Genomic DNA, 17,505 nt, shown 5'->3' with positions numbered 1-17,505 from the left:
TGCCAGCCTTGGCTGCATAGAGAGTTCAAGACTAGCCTGGGCTACATGAAAACCCTTTCTCAAAACCCCTCTCCCCAAAACAAAGAACAAAACAGTTTTGTTTTGATTTGGTTTTTTGTTTGTGTGTGTGTGTAATATTGTAGAAATACAGAAAAATGAGTGGGGTTGATTTTATTACTTGTAGTTTGAATGGGTGGGTAATGAATTAGCTGTGTTCTGTCCCTAAAAGGATGCATTGAACATGAAGTTGCATATTAGTAAAGATTTTATGAATTATGAATCAAGAAATAATATCTCTGATTTGGGTACTTATAGATGGGCTCCATACATTGCTGCAAGAAGGGCAGAGATGAGGCAAATATTTTTCTGTCTTAATGCTTCGTAAGATAGAGGAACATAACTGGGATTTCTTAGCATCGTGCAGTTTTTTTGGCTATGGTCCTTTTCTTACTGAATTGTTGATGTAGAACATGGGGTTTTTTTTGTTTCTCTCTTTTTTTTTTTAATTAAGAAATTTTTGTATTCATTTTACATACCTGTCACAGATCCCCCTATTCCCTCCTCCCATCCCTCCAGCCTTCTCCCTCCAACACACCTCCCATTCTCTTCAAGAAGGTAAGGTTTCTCATGGGGAGTCAGCAGAGCCTCCTACATTCAGTAGAAGCAGGTCCAAGCCCCTTCCCCTGCCTCAAGGCTGTGCATGGTTTGTTTTTGTTTTTCAAGACCGGGTTTCTCTGTGTACCCTTGGCTGTCCTGGAACTATCTTTGTAGATAGACCCGGCTGTCCTCCAACTCGGAGAGATCCGCCTGCCTCTGCCTCCCGAGTGCTGGGCTCAGTGGTGTGCACCACCACCACCTATCATGTAGAAAGTGTTTAAAAAGCATATCAGGACTGGAGAAGATGGCTCAGTGGCTAAGAGCACTGGGTGATCTACCAGAGGACCCAGAGTTGATTACCAGCCCCCACATAGCAATTCACAGCTGTCTTAATTCCATTCCCTGGAGATCTGATGCCCTCTTCAGGCCTCTGCAGGCACTGCATACATGTGGTCCACAGATACACATGCAGGCAAATACTTACATTTAAAATGTAATCTAAAATAAGAGATCAGAAAAGTAGCTCTTAATTTGCGTAATCATTTTCAGCTCCCTTAGAATATGAGATTGGCTTAATTGAAATTTTTTCATGAATTGTTGGGCATATGAAAAATGGAAATAGTTTTTTGGCTTTTCTTGTTTTGAAATTATGGTTAGATACATGTTGAATACAATGTTAAAAAAATTTTTAATTTCTACCCAGCCACTGGAGGTTTTTTTGCAGTTCCTCCACTGACCAAGAGATGGCAATGTGATGTTATTTTAAATCTTCATATCTTTCCTTTGCTTTAATGCCTAGAACCAAGCTTTCATGTGCATATTCAATTTCCATCTTATTTGTTTATTGATTTTTTTTAAAGATTTATTTATTTATTATGTATACAGTGTTCTGCCTGCATACCAGAAAAGAGCACCAGATCTCATTACAGATGGTTGTGAGCCACCATGTGGTTGCTGGGAATTGAACTCATGACCTCTGGAAGAACAGCCAGTGCTCTTAACCTCTGAGCCATCTCTCCAGCCCTGAATTTTATTTTTTAACACTGGTGTAGATGTGGTAAAATAGAATCTGTGGGCCATGTTTTAAGTGTCCTCTGTTGGATTTTCTGTCCTAACTTTTTTATATTATAAAATATTCATACCACAAAAATTTACTATTTTACCAAGAGAATGGTATGTACTTGTCCCCTCAGTACTCAGAAGGTTCAGGAAGGAGGATTGCCATACATTCAAGGCCACTCTGATCTACATTGCACATTCCTGGCCAGCCAGGACTACATAGCAAGACTCAGTCTCAAAAAGTCAAACAGTCATCCAAAAACTACCTTATTCGGGGAAGATAGAATGGCCCAAGGAATGGGGGCACCCACCAAGCCTGGAGACTTGAATTCTGGCCCCAGTACCAGATGCCAGGGGAGAGAACCAAATTCTGCATGTGGTCGTTTGACTTCTGCCTGTGCTCTGTGGCACATCATGAGTATGTACACATGCATATCTGCATATTCACATATATGTAAAATGAGTGTGATAAACTCTACCCTCATAGCCATGTAAGTGTATGGTTTAGTGCTTTAAGTCCATTCACAATGTTGTGTGGCCATTGCTGCTCTCATCCCTACAGTCCTCACCCTACCCTTAAACTCAGTGTCCATACCGGGAGGTAATATTGAACACCTTTAATCCCAGCAATCGGGAGGCAGAGGCAGGTGGATCTCTGAGCTCCAGGGCAGCCTGGTCCACTGAGTGAGTTCCAGGACTGCCAGGGCTACACAGAGAAACCCTGTTGGGGGGGGTTGTGTGTGTGTATTGGTTGTGTAGACTTTTGTTTGAATGTGTGTCTTGTTTTCATTACTTCAGGGCATATGCCTGAATTGAATTACTGGATCATTCAAGTTATTTAGAAGCCTACTCTTTATGTGGTCTGGGAGCTAACATTAGATTGAGCAGCTTGAAATTATTGATTAGAAAATACTTTGTAATATAGGACATAGAAATCAAATATGTATCTTTTGGAATCCAACCACACTGTTGTTATGTGTTATTTATGGATTTTTTGACAGAGACCATATGGACTACAAAGCTTAGACTTTACAAAAGATTTGCTGACCCTAGTGTCATTGATTGTTTTGATTGTCATTCTCTTAGATTGTTGAAAACATGTTTACTTCTCTATTAGATAGAGGTTCTCCTCAGGTTTATAGTTACAGTATATGAGATCCATAGATCGTGATGCCGACATCTGGAACCTCAGTATATTTGGTGTAGGTGTCTGGAAAACGTGTATGGTTCTGACTAGGATCTCTACTCCCCCCAATTTCTTTATTTTTCTCATAAAATGTGATTTGTATTTTTTTTAATAATTTATTTTTATTTTACGTGCATTAGTGTTTTGCCTGCCTGTGTGTCTGGGTGAGGGTGTAAGGTTCTTTGGAACTGGAGTTACAGACAGTTTTGAGCTGTCATGTGGGTGCTGGGAATTGGACCTGGGCCCTCTGGGAGAACAGTCAGTGCTCTGAGATATCTCTCAAGCCCCATGATTTGCATTTTAAGTAGTTATTTGCATTATTTTTCGTTCTTTCAGGTTTTTTTTCTTCCCCTGCTTTATTGTTTCTGTTCTGTCTTCTTTATTTCTCTGCTTCTAAACTTCTTTCAGCTGTTGTGACCTGGAACTTAATGTTGTTGACCATCATCTTTATGGATATGTGTGTTTGAGGGGATCACTGATTTCTATCCATGGCTTTAGTCAGCCACAACAGTTTGTTTGTTTGTTTTGAGACATGGTCTTACAATGTAGCTCTGACTATCCTGAAACTCAGAGATCTTCCTGCCTCTGCCTCCCAAGTGCTGAGATCAAAGGTGTGTGCCACCATGCCTGACATCCAGAGCTGCGATGTATCACATGTTAAAATTATACCTAACTTCCACTGTCGTCCTTTGGTTCATGAGTTGTTTAAAAGTATAGTTCATTTTCAAATAAGAAAGGCCTTTTTATGTGTCTTTCCTGTTACTACTCCATAGCTTGAGCCCATTGTGGCAAGAGGACATGTGATATTATTATGTTACTCCTTTAAAATGTCTTGGTTTTATGGTGTAGCATATGGTCAGTTTCCATATGTCCTGACCGTGTTTGAGAATTTAGGTGTTCTGCAGTTGTTCAGTTCAGTATTCTGTTTGTTGATAGGTCAGGAAACAAAGTCAGATGACTTGTTTAGCTTCTTCTCTCTCTCTCCTATACATCTGCCTGATGTAACCACTGAGAGAGAGAAAGGTATGTTAAACTCTACCACAGCTACTGTATGTCTGTTTTGCTTCTAGCTTTAGCTTTTAACTTTATTTACTCTTAAAAGTCTTAATGTATATAGAAATATATAATTACTTACTTTACCTCCCTGCTGAACTGAACCTTATTTATTTGTTTATTTATTTATTTATTTATTTAGTCCTTCGTTGTTCTGAGACAGGGTTTCTCTTTGTAGCCTTTCTTGTCTGTCCTGGAACTCACTCTGTAGACCATTCTTGCTTTAAAAACTCATGAGGTCCTCCTGCCTCTGCCTCCCACATGCTGGGATTAAATGTTTGCATCACCATGCCCTGAATCTTTTATTATTATAAAATTGTTTTAAGACTTTTTGACTTAAAATAATTTTTCTGGTATATATAGTCTAGTTTTTTTCTGATTTTTTTTTTTATGTAGTGCTTTTCTATCTTAATTTTTTTTTTCATTTAATTTACTGTATGTGTGTGAGTGTTTTACGTGCATGTACTTCTGTGTACCATGTGCATGTCTGGTGTCTGTGGAAGTTAGAAGAAGATATTGGATTCCTTGAGAATAGTTACAGAGGTTGTGAAACACCATGTGGGTGCTAGGAACTGAAGCTGGGTCTTCAAGAGCAACAAGTGCTGTTAACCACTACATAGCTCTGTAGCCTCGATGAGCTTTGGCTTCATGAGTATTAGGATTTCCAGTGTGTATGATCATATCCATCGTATTTATTATTTATTATTCGTGTGTGGTCTTGCATGCATAGGACTTTAGTGTGTGTGTAGGTCAGAGGACCACTTTTAGGAATTGCATTTCTTTTTCCATTTTGGCTTGTAGAGATTGAATTCATATGGCCAGACTTGAGCAAAAAGCACTTTTACCCACTGAGTCATCTCACTGATGCCAGTTTATTTTATTTTTTAGTAGAAAACCTGAGAAAGCACCGTGTATTTTAGGTTGTCTATTTGAAATAGAGTCTGGCTAGGTAGTCTCTGATGACCTCAAACTTATGATTCTCCTGCCTGAGCTTGCTCAGTTTTAGGATTACAGGCATGTATTACCACACCTGGATGCTTTAACATTGGTAAAAGCTCAATCCTCATCTTCTCATTATTTCAATCTTCTTTGGGTTTGTTTCTGTAATTTTTCACATTAATTTTCAGTGTTACTTTTCGAACGTTTGATTATTATTGCTCAATCCTGTGTCAGATTGTATAGTAAAATTTCTACAGATATTGTAAATGTACTCTTTTCTTCCACATAGGAGATATATGGGCAGGGAAGGTTGATTTATTTTTAAGATAGTATCACTTGCAGCCCAGGCTGGCCTCAAATTCACTCTATAATTGAGAATGACTAGTTTTGATTCTCCTGCCTCCACTTCCCATGCCTGGCTTCATGTGTGCTAGGCAAGCCATCTTAGTACCTATATGTCCAGCATTTATTTATTTATTTATTATTTGTTTGTTTGTTTGTTTGTCTGTCTACCTATTTATTTTTCCCTACTAGTATTGTCGCCCCTCTGGCACATAAGTAATTCAGTATTTTCTTTATTTAATCAGAGCATGAGATAATTCAAGGATTTTAATACTCATGCATAATCCTTGAGTTATAGTTTAGAGCCAGGAGTGTGGGTAGTTAAGTTACCAGAATACTCTGACTTGAACTATAGTTTGTTTGTTTGTTTGTATGTTTATCCTTGGCTCTACATCTCTTTTTTTTTTTTTTTTAATTTTTTAGATTTATTCATTTCATTTTATTTTGGCTTGGTTTGGTTTTGGCTTTTTGAGGCAGGATTTCTTTGTGTAGCCTTGGCTGTCCTGGAACTAGCTCTGTAAATCAGGCTGGCCTTGAACTCACAGAGATCCTCCTGCTACTGCCTCCTGAGTGCCAGGATTAAAGGTGTGCGCCACTACCACCTGGCTGTTAATTTCATTTTATGTGTGTTTTACCTCCGTGTATGTGTTTACTCTCAGAGGTCAGAAGAGAGTATTGGATCACTTGGAATTGGAGTTGTTGATGGTTGTGACCCACCATGTAGGTGCTGGGAACTTAACCTAAGTCCTCCACAGTAGTAATAGGAGCTGTCTCTCTAGCTCCCCTACATGTCCTTTTAAAAAAATCTCTACTAAGCTTTTTATTCTCTCAGCTGGAACTTTTGGAATGTATCAGTGCTGCATAGAGAAAGTATACCACATGCTAATAGGCTTTACCACTTTTTCTGGTCCTTGGCTCTGTAATTTTCCATTGCTTCAGTATCTCTGATACTTTAAAAAAGATACATTGTGTATGTGTTTCTATTTGGTTAGTAGGAGAATTGGTAAAACAATGCCCCTTTTATTAGTTTTTTTTATTAAATCATTCAGAATAACATTATTTATTGATAATATTTACAGTTTATTACCAAAGAAAATAATGTATGTATTGATCCATTTTCTAGGTGCTACCATATTGGGGAAATCCTCATGATAGAAAAGTCATCCGGAGATTCTGGAGTCAGGTAACTTCAGTATCTCTCTCTCTTTCCCTCTTTCCTTCCCCCTCCCCGTTCCTCTCTCCCTCTGCCTCCCCCTCTCTTCTCTCTCAGTTCTCTTTGATTTGAATAAGTCCTCATGTTTATAAAAATCTACATTTCTGGATATGGGGCAAATATATTTTTCTTTAGATACATTGTTTTTCCTGTACAGGCAGTCATTTTTACTTACAGTCCAGTATGAAGAAAGACCTTTTTTCTTTAAGATTTACTTTTTTAAAAAATTTATGTGAGGCTGCCTGGTGGAGGCGCATGCCTTTGATCCCAGCAGTTGGGAGGCAGAAGCAGGCGGATCTCTGTGAGTTCAAGGCCAGCCTGGTCTACAGATCGAGTTCCAGGACAGCTAGAGATACACACAGAAACCCTGTCTTGGAAAAAACAAAAAATTTATGTGTATGTGTGTGAGTTTGCATGAGTATATGTGTACCACATACATGCAGGATCCCAAAGAGGCCAGATCCGCTGAAACTGGAGTTACAGGTGGTTATGAGTCACCATGCAAGATCAGCAAGAGGTTTAACCACTGAGCCATCTCTTCAGTCCCATCTTCCCTTTTCTTTCACGAAAAGGATATTAGTTGTTAACTCTGATTATAAAAGGAAATGCTTTAAAAACATTGGACATTTGCAGTTTGCCTCACAGTACCTCTTTCAGTCTCATAGATGGAAGAACATCTATTCTTCATCTTTCTTTTAACACACTGTTCATACTTTATTATCTTTTTAAGACAATACCTCACTATGTAGTCCTAGCTGGCCTGGAACTTGCTATGTAGACCAGGCTGACCTCAAAATCACAGAGATCCTTCTGCCTCTGTCTCGCCAGTGCTGGGATTAAAGGTTGCACTACTACACTAAGCTTCCTTTTTTACCTTATTGAGAATGGTTATGTTGCCTGGAGAGATAGTTGAGTGGGTACCAGGCCAGCTTGATGATATGTGTTCAGTCCCTGAAACCAACAGTGGGAGGACAGAGCCAACTCTGGAAAATTGTTGTTTGACCTCCACGTGGATATGTGCTTATTCCTAGTTATACATACAGACATTGAAAATACTTGTTTGACAATGTTTACATATCATTTTCCATATTTCCCCTCTTACATTTGTAGAAGACCTTGTATACTCAGGATGCCCCCTTCCATGTGGTCATCACTAGCTACCAGCTGGTAGTACAGGATGTCAAGTATTTCCAGCGGGTCAAATGGCAGTACATGGTACTGGATGAAGCTCAGGCGCTGAAGAGTAGTTCCAGGTAACATGCATATTAGAAACTAGCCTTCTAGTTTCTATGGGAATCTCCACATAGAATCAGCAAAGGCCAGAAATTTCAGAATATAACATAGCATGGTTTGTGCCTCAGTAGTTTGCCTGACCAGAATGCAGAAATTCTTACTTAATGTATTTTTCTTTGACACTCAAATACCATGCTTAGAATATATAGATTTTTCTCAATCTCCTCAGTTTTGACTTTTGTTGCTAAGGAAAATTCTATAGGAAAAGGGAACTTGGCCTTTTCTGAGGGATTACTTTATACAAGAATTCCAAGCAGCAAGTAGAATGTTACTCAAGGGGCATTAGAGATTATCTCTTTTTTATCACACCCCCCCCCCCCAGTTGCATGGTTATTAGACCTCAAAAAGTCTTTTATTTTAAGTTACACGTGTAAAGATTCTCAAACTAAAATAGAATAGTGCTTGGCTATATAATTTTACTTGGTGAACCTGCGGGACTTCTCTTAGAAGTCCATGGAATGGACAAGTGGAAAGTCCCAGTCTGTGGAGGGCATTGGTGTTGAGGAAGGACCTGCCTGTGGCTAAGAGGAGTGAAGACTTCTCTTCCAGCCAGCACTTATTCCGTTGCTCCACCAGATGAGCTGAGAAGGCAAAGATTAATACTTTTGACACTTTGTGTTTCAGATAAGTGGTTTCTAAGTAGCTGCCTTATGGGGTGTGTGTGTGTGTGTGTGTGTGTGTGTGTGTGTGTGTGTGTGTGTCTGTGTGTGTCTGTGTGTGTGTCTGTGTTTTAAAGGCAAGAACATCAGGAGAAGATAAAGCTAGAAAGGTCACCCACTTCACCTGTTTGAGGGTTTTTTTTTTTTTTCTAAGCATTCATACCATTGGTATTGATGAGTCTCAGTTCTGGGATTTTTATCTTCATCTTTGTTAAAATATATTTTTATTGTGTGCATGATACAGTATATGATTCTTAAGTTGTTTGAAAAGTATTTTTAGAAATATTGACTCAAGATAATAATTACAGAAAGACTTATTGCCAACTTGGAATTTGTAACTCATTTTCTTGAACAGTGTTCGTTGGAAGATTCTCTTACAATTCCAGTGTCGGAATCGGCTTTTGTTAACTGGAACCCCCATTCAGAATACCATGGCAGAGGTAGGCACTAATTAGGATCACCGTTTATATCTTCTTAAGACCCCTGTAGCCATGATGGCCTCCTGCCATTCTGTACAAATGATACTCACTACCATAGAAGACTTTGAGTCTTCCTAAGTATCTTGGAGGCACCATTCTTACTTTCTTACTCTTTGTTAAATACAGTGTTCCTTTTTATTTCTTTAATAAATATTGAGCACGTTAGGAAATGTTGCTCATCTAATACGGGTAAGTTTTTACTCTAGAATCAGAAGCTAATATTCTCTAAAACCAAGCTGAGGACCGAACCCAGGGCCTTGTGCTTGCTAGGCAAGCGCTCTACCACTGAGCTAAATCCCCAACCCCAATTCTTTGTTTAGAATCATCGTATTTAACATTTTGTAGACAATACATTCACTGTTAACTGCTTGTTTTTGCCTATGTAATATGGAAACTCATAAATAGGGTAGAAATGAATGGCTCTGGCTATGTTCCCATAAAACTTCATTCATGAAAGTACATAGTCAACTAGTGGCCTCACAGACTGTAATTCTGTGGCTCCTTCTTTAGGGTTATTGACAGCTAGTTATACTACAACAAAACTGTGTTCAGCTATGGAATCAGCTTTTTGACTGTCGTCTTTAAAAATGTCATCTATACTACTACAAAAGCTGAGCAGTGTTTATATTATTAAGCTTTTAGTTTTCGATTACTTGAGAAGTCATAATTTTTGGTTACAACACCTATTCGTAGCGGGTTCATTGAGCAAGTGTTTAGATTCATTTATTCTTTCTGCCTCACGTACATGCATTCATTTGTTACTTCATTCTCCAAACCTTAATCTGTACTCACATAGCATCATTTTATGACACTATATCTGTTTAATATTTTTCCTTTGTTTGAAGCTCTGGGCTCTGCTGCATTTCATTATGCCAACATTATTTGATTCACACGAAGAATTTAATGAATGGTTTTCCAAGGACATTGAAAGTCATGCTGAAAACAAATCTGCTATTGATGAGAGTAAGTACTACTATGCCTTTCTCTTTTTGTGTGGAATTTTAAGATTCTGTGACCCAGGTTTCACACTATGGCCTAGACTGTCCTGGAATTCTCTATGAAGTTTGGCTTCAAACTTAGACATTTCCTGTTTCAGTTTCCCAAGTGCTGGGATTACAGGTGTGAGCCACCACCACATCTGGCTCTGAACTTTGTTTTCAATATATTAGTGTGGGCAACCATGTACTTAGGATTTCTTTATTTTTTTCCTTTAGTTTTACTTAGTATTGGGTGGGAGGGTGCATGCCACAGTGAGCTTGTGGAGGTCAGAGGGCAACTGTGGAGTTGTTCTCTTCTTCATTTTACCTTTGTATGGGTTCTGGAAATGGAACTCAGGTTACCAGGCTTGCTTGGCAAGCATCTTCATCCAGTGAGCCGTTTTATGAGCCCTAGGATTTGTTTCTGTTGCAGACTTTTGTTTTGGTTTGCTTTGGTGCCTGTCCTGGATCTCGCTCTGTAGACCAGGCTGGCCTAGAACTCACAGAGATCCGCCTGGCTTCACCTCCCACGTGCTGGGATTAAAGGCTTATGACACCACCGCCCGGCTCTGTTGCAGACATTTTTAACCTGGCTTGTCAAAATAGTTTTGTACTATTTGCCTAGTATTGAGAACATGCCAAGTTGCTTATTGTGTAAACATAACTTCACATTAACTAATTGTAAGAATAATTAAGTAGGGTCTGGAGAGATGGCTCAGTGATCACTGAGTTTTCCAGAGGATCCAGGTTCAATTTCCAATACCCACATGGCAGCTCCCAGCATATGTAACTCCAGTCACTTGGGATATGCCACCCTCTCCTGACCACATTAAGCACTGCATATGCACATGGTGCTCAGACTTGCATGCAGTAAAATAAATTCTTCAAGTGATTTGAAGAAGTTGTTAATATTTGACGTTTCTTTAGAGATAATTTTGGGCAAACACTGTGACCTAGTTTGCTTTCTGTTGCAGTTTGGGGAGAAAGGGTTCTTTTGGGTTACACATCCCAATCTTAGACCATCATAGAAGTTAGAACAGGAGCAGAAGCAGGGAGCTTGAAGCAGAGACCATGGAAGAAAACTGCTTTCTGGCTTGCTTCCATGGGTTGTTCAGCCTGCTTTCTTGTAATACTCAGGACTACCTGCCCAGGGGTGGCACTGCCCACAGTTGACTGGGTCCTCCTGAATTAATTAGGCAGACAGAGGCAGATTTCTGTGAGTTCGGGGTTAGCCTGGTCTACAGAATGAGTTCCAGGACAGCCAGCATTACATAGTGAGACCCCGTCCCAGAAAAAACAAACAAACACACGCACCCACGGAAAGAAAATGCCCCACAGGCTTGTCCACGTCAAGTCTGATGGGAACGAATTCCTCAGTTGAAGTTCTTTCTTCCCAGGGGTCTCCATTGTGTCAAATTGACAAAATAACTAGTACACACTGGGAGTCTTTTCTAGCTTTCTTTAGATCTTTGTGAAAACCTTTTTATTGATACAGTTTTCCAGATATGTTCTGAAAGTAGTTTCTATGTAAATAGAGCCTAAACAAGATGCTTGTTCTTCTTTGAAGTTTCATCCTTCCAGAAAATCATTGAGCCCAGTGGCATTTGGAGGGTTTGGAGGGAGGAACGTGATGTTTACTTTGACTGTCTTAAATCAGTGTACTGTTTATTATTTGTGGACTTCCTGTTTCAGATCAACTCTCTCGCTTACACATGATCCTGAAACCATTTATGCTGAGAAGAATCAAAAAAGATGTAGAAAATGAATTGTCTGACAAGGTGAGAAATAAAATCTTATTTTTAATGAGTTTGAACCTCAGGTGGTACCAGCTTAGGGTTCTTGGCAGGAAATTTCCTTGTCATATATTTAGATGAAAGGTAATCAGTTTGATTGAGATATTTGAACTTGAATGGTCACAGGGGACCTAAGCAAGGCAAATAACATTCTTTTCCTTTTGTTACCCACCTACCCGAATTTGGGTTTGTTTTGCTTTATTTTTTATATAAGGTCTTTCACTGTAAGCTAGGCTGGCCTGGAACTGATGTAGAATTAGGGTGATCTCAAACTGTGAACAGTCCTGCCTTACCCTTTTGGCTGCCTGCTGAGATTATATGCATGAGTCCTCATGCCTAGCTGTACTTTTATTAATTGAGAGTTTGAATCGTTACAAAAACAGAATAATGTCATGACTCCACTTGTACCCATGGTACAGCATCAGCGGTGATTAATGACCATTCCTAACCTTTGGTGTACCTTAAAACAAGTCTCACAATTATTTTATTTCAAAATAGTTTCATGTGGGTGGAAAGATGGCTGAGTGGTTAAGAGCACTGGTTGCTCTTGCAGAGGACCCGGGTTCAATTACCACCACCCACATGGCAGTTCACAATTGTCTGTAACTTCAGTTCCAGGGGATCCGAGTGTCTCTTCCCCAGCGCCGCCCCCCCCCCCCCCCCCCGCAATATATACAGGCAAAACACCAGTGCACATTAAATGAATAAATAAATCTTTTAGAAAAGTTTCATGTGGCCGGGCGGTGGTGGCGCATGCCTTTAATCCCAGCACTTGGGAGGCAGAGCCAGGCGGATCTCTGTGAGTTCGAGGCCAGCCTTGGCTATTGAGTGAGTTCCTGGAAAGGTTCCAAAGCTACACAGAGAAACCCTGTCTCGAAAATCCAAAAAAAAGAAAGAAAAAATTTCATGTGTATCTCTCAGTGATTTTATTTTCCTTGGAGACCAAGTCTCACTGTAGACCAGTCTGAGGCTAGCCCCAGAGCACAGAGGTTCTCTTGCATCTTCCTCCCAGGGACTGGGGCTAAATTGTGTACCTCCATGCTCTGTAGATTTGTTTTTTTTAAATCAGGTATTATTATCTTTGGGCAACTGAATGAATGATAATACTGTTAACCAATTTAGTTAGTCACAGAAGAGGTCTCTTTCCCCTTGTCCTACCACCCATATGCTTGTTGTAGACTGAGTAGTCCTTTCACAGTTGGTACTTGAAGATATGGACATGAGATATTTGGAAATGTAGTTTTGTAAATTACTGTGAAAGGTGATGGTTGGTGCTGTAAGAAGTGGAAAGGGGGATTCAGAGGGGATATCTAGTGTGTATGACAAGTGGGGCAAGGAAACATTGCTTTATTTAAGTTTATACTGTTGTTTTTTTTTTTAAGATTGAGATTCTAATGTACTGCCAATTGACCAGCCGACAAAAGCTCTTATATCAGGCACTGAAGAATAAAATTTCCATTGAGGACTTACTGCAGTCTTCTATGGGCTCTACTCAGCAAGCACAGACCACCACCAGCAGCCTCATGAATCTTGTCATGCAGTTCAGGAAGGTAAGGCTTAGGTCGTTTGCTCTGTGGGTTTTGTTAACCTACTTTGTGGAGAGGGCTCCAGGCTTGATTCCAGATAGACCTCTAGAGATGAAAATGGGAAGGTAAATATTCATGAAGTTTATTATTAAGCAATGATGCCTGCAAATGACAATGTTGTCCTGCCATTTCCCTTCATCTTAGGTGTGTAACCACCCAGAGTTATTTGAACGGCAAGAAACTTGGTCTCCATTTCATATTTCCCTAAAGCCATATGAAATTTCTAAGTTTATCTATCGTCATGGACAGATCAGGGTCTTCAACCATTCACGAGATAGGTGAGCAAATATTGATACCGGTTGATGCTGAGTGCTTTTATAATTTGGCTCAAGGGGCACATATATTATTTAGTAGTGTCAGGGATTGAACCCACCCTCATGCTTATGTCGTAGACAATGTGCTATAGTGCCGTGTCCTTAGTGGAGTAGATGAGTTTAGTGTTGACTGTGTGAGCTTCCTGTAAAGAGATATGTAAACCAATAGTGAACAACTACTGATTGCTCATATGATGGGAGTTGGAGCACTATTAAGGCTTGCATTAGATGGCCTTAATTGCCTTAGCCATTTTTAAATCAGGAATACGTACCTATGTACAAATGTGTATTTGCACCAAAAGTCAGCAGTAAATTTACTAGAAATGTCCTAGTATACTTAAATTATGTTAAAGTAACTTAGAGTCACACTTAATGCAGAACTGAATTGATTGCTTTTTAATTAAATGTACTCTCTTGATAGAATCTGCAGGAATAAATTTGGTAAAGTTGAATTAGTCATTAAACTAATACGCTAGAGACCATTTCATTCAGAAACTTGGTGTGTGATCCATCTTATACCTCTAAGTTAGGATAGTTCTGGATTTCAGACTTTTTATTGTACTCTTAAATGGATGTCTGTATGCCAGCATTTGAAAGCTGTGGACTTTGAAAGTTCAAAGTTTTCGTTATAAAAATATTCATCAACATGACCTGATGAAAGTAAAATTGAAGGTCATTTAACAGATTTGAGCAAGAGAAGTGGACCAGAGTTGTCCTTTTTGTTCAGGCTAGAATTGAGAGTCTGTGAAGTGAGGAGAGAGTTACATTATTGTAACAGTTTTGTATTTTCTAGCATTTGTGTCATGATTTGCATAGTAATATGACAAGAAACTTATGTGTAGAAATAGTCTTAAAAGATTTTCCTTAATTTGGAGCTTCTAGGTTAGTTAACTTCCCAGTGTTTGTACTCCCCTTCAGATTTATTTTAATTACTTGCTCTACAGGTGGTTAAAGGTTCTTCTTTCTCCATTTGCACCAGACTATATCCAGCAGTCTCTCTTCCACAGAAAAGGTAGGAGTTTTGATCTTTGAAAGGAGTGTCGGGATTTACCAGGATGGTCTTTGTTTTGCCTGTGACTGTAGTGTTTTGACTTTAATTTTGGATGTCTTGATAAATTGCTAAGTTAGTGGCTAGGGAGTGGCTTTGACTATGGAACATTAGCATTTGCCACACTAGTGTGAGGACTAACTAGAGTGCAGAACTCCAGATCCCAGGTAAGTGCTGGCTGGGTGTGGTGGCCCTCCTGCAATCCTAGCACATAGGTAGAAGAGACAGGATCCCTAAAGTAGCTGGCTAGCTAAACTAGTCAAATCAAGGAACACCTTGTTCAGGCAGAGACCTTGCCTCAAAAGATAGAAAGGCACCAAGGAAGGTACCTTTGCACATGCAATTTGCCCACACTCACGTGAACTTGTATACACACATGCTTTCGTACCACTCAAACGAAAGATCAAAAAAATTTTACAAGTTGTTTATCTTCATTTATAATTTCTGTAATTCTTATTTTATTTTATTGGTTTGTTTGTTTTATTAGAGAAGACAGGGTTTCTCTATCTAACCCTGGCTATCCTGGAACTCACTATGTAGAAAAGGCTGGCCTTTAACTCAGTGATCTGCCTGCCACTGCCTCCCGTGTGCTGGTATCAAAGACATGAGTCACTATGAAGACCTACTTTCTGTTATTTGTAGATATACCAGGAAGCAGTACAAAATAGAGTGACTTTCTCTGTTTTATACCTACCTGTCTCTTAGGACTTTCTCTTCCTTAAAGCCAGTCCAGTGGCTCACCTCTAATCTCAGTACTCAGGAGACCGAAGCCATGAGTTTGAAGCCAGTCTGGCCTAGTATGAGAACTTTAAAAAAAAATAGAATTGGGCTGGGCATGATAGAGTGCTTGCTTAACATGCACAAAGCTCTTAGTTCAATCCCTAGCACCTAATAAACCAGGCTTGGTGGCACATATCTGTAATCCCTTCATTCAGGAGAGAGAGTCAGGAAGATCAGAAGTTCAGAGTCATCCTTGAGTACATAACAAGTTTGAGACTCCCCCCTTGGGCTATATGAGAACTTATCTCAAAACAGAATTTCTTACACTTGAAATTTGACATTAATGCTTTTATTGAGAATTCCTTTTCTCTTCCTTATCCTAAGCTGCTTGACCTTGAGCATTGTCCAAAATATTAAGGCGAAAGTTCAGAACCTTTCTCTTCTGTTCTGTCCTTTCCTTTTTCTTCAAATCATAGAAATTCACCAGAGGCCAAAACCCCCCAAGGTGACTGATGAGCCATCTCCACTCCATCCCGTATGTGCTGTACTTGACAGGTACGGCTTCTGTCTGTGGCTATAGTACACCAACATGACATCCTGGCTGGATCAGAGTCTTTGCCATTTGTTTTTAAGAACTAAACAAGTCAGCAGGTTGAGTATTGTCTCTTGGTTTGCTAGCGGGCTCAGCATTGTTCTTTGATTTTCCAGGTATTAATGAAGGAAGCTGTTTTTCTTTCCTTCGATTTATTGATGTCTCGCCAGCAGAAATGGCAAACCTCATGCTTCAGGGACTTTTGGCCAGGTGAGAAGTTTGTGTACTGTGTGTTAGAAGAGCAGTTGGGAATAGGCAGGAACAAAAATGAGATACTGCGAAATTAAATATTTAATATTAGGCCATTTGAGCCTCTATTTTTTTCCCTATTGATAATTTTTTTATGAGCTAGGGATGGTGGTGGTACATGCCTATAATCCCAGCACTTAGAAAGCTGAGGCAAGGGGATTGGGTGTTGGAAGCAGCCAATGAAACCTTGTCCCACCCCCAAATAAAAAAGCATTATTATAATCTTTTGTGTGTGTGTGTGTGTGTGTGTGTGTGTGTGTGTGTGTGTGTAGGTAGGTGCATAGGTGCATATAGATATGCTTGCTATTACCTCAAGCATTCTGGAAAATTTAGCTGTGTATTTTTATTCTTTACAAAATGACTTTCACCGATTTTTATTACATTGTTTTTAATATATATATATATATATATATGTGTGTGTGTGTGTGTGTGTGCCGCCACCACCACTCAGCATATATATGTATTTTTATATTCTTATCTCCTGGGTCTGGAGTTACAGACAGGTGTGAGCTGCCATGTGGGTGCTGGGAATTGAACCTGGGTCCTGTGGAAGAACAGCCAGTGCTCTTAACTGCTGAGCAATCTCTCTAGCCCCTATTATGTTGTTTTTAATGAAATAGATAATTCATTAGGAATGACTGTGTTCCTGATAAGATAGTTTTTATGGTAAAAGTTTTTGAAGTTGAGATAAATGTTTCTGAGTACTTTTCGTATTTATTTGCTTTTTATTATAGCTGTATAGAGCATTTTACATTAAAAACAAATCATGTAAAGGAATATATAGAACAAAAGTATGTAATGACTTTATCTGAAGGTCAGAAAGAATTGTTTTCTAAATGCTCAAGATTTGCAAATGATGTATGATAATGAAATAGGTCCTTATTGTAAGCTGCCAAATTTCCTAAGAGCTCTGAGTGAGCCTATCTCTGTGGTTTGTTTCAGGTGGTTAGCGCTTTTCCTGTCGCTGAAAGCCTCCTATAGGCTCCATCAGCTGCGCTCTTGGGGAGAGCCAGACAGGGAGAACCATCAGAGATACCTGAGAAATAAGGATTTTCTTCTTGGAGTTGATTTTCCACTTTCCTTCCCTAACCTTTGCAGCTGCCCTTTGTTAAAGGTAAGGAGTTATCTGTGCTTAAATTATCTACTTAGTACCCTCACTTCTTTTTTCTTTGCATTAGTAAGAATAAATGGTGTTCTCAAGAACCCCAATGTTCACCCAGGCAGTGATGGCACACACCTTTAATCCCAGCACTCTGGTGGCAGAGGCAGGCAGATCTCCCTGAGTTCAAGGCCAGCCTGGTCTACAGAGTGAGTTCTAAGACAGCCAAGACTACACAGAGAAACCCTGTCTCAAACAACAAAAAGCAAACAAACAAGAACCTCAGTGTTCTGAGGGGGGTCTGTAC

At 39.5% G+C, this 17,505-nt stretch overlaps 1 protein-coding gene across 1 annotated transcript in view; it reads left to right on the top strand.

Moving 5' to 3' along the window:
* LOC131902138 (chromatin-remodeling ATPase INO80) overlaps window positions 1-17,403 on the top strand; it is a 36,161-nt gene extending 18,758 nt beyond the window's left edge. The window contains exons 14-23 of the mRNA XM_059253169.1: window positions 6,300-6,359; window positions 7,500-7,642; window positions 8,697-8,781; window positions 9,666-9,783; window positions 11,490-11,575; window positions 12,973-13,140; window positions 13,321-13,454; window positions 14,435-14,502; window positions 15,967-16,060; window positions 17,042-17,403. Coding sequence (XP_059109152.1) covers window positions 6,300-6,359; window positions 7,500-7,642; window positions 8,697-8,781; window positions 9,666-9,783; window positions 11,490-11,575; window positions 12,973-13,140; window positions 13,321-13,454; window positions 14,435-14,502; window positions 15,967-16,060; window positions 17,042-17,342 — 1,257 coding nt within the window. The 3' untranslated portion in view covers window positions 17,343-17,403. The remainder of the gene's footprint in view (window positions 1-6,299; window positions 6,360-7,499; window positions 7,643-8,696; window positions 8,782-9,665; window positions 9,784-11,489; window positions 11,576-12,972; window positions 13,141-13,320; window positions 13,455-14,434; window positions 14,503-15,966; window positions 16,061-17,041) is intronic.
* The last annotated feature ends 102 nt before the right edge of the window (window positions 17,404-17,505 follow it).

The sequence above is a fragment of the Peromyscus eremicus genome, unplaced genomic scaffold (assembly GCF_949786415.1).
Source record: "Peromyscus eremicus unplaced genomic scaffold, PerEre_H2_v1 PerEre#2#unplaced_2920, whole genome shotgun sequence".
NCBI lineage: Eukaryota > Metazoa > Chordata > Mammalia > Rodentia > Cricetidae > Peromyscus > Peromyscus eremicus.
This window is presented reverse-complemented; position numbering and strand designations above follow the sequence as displayed.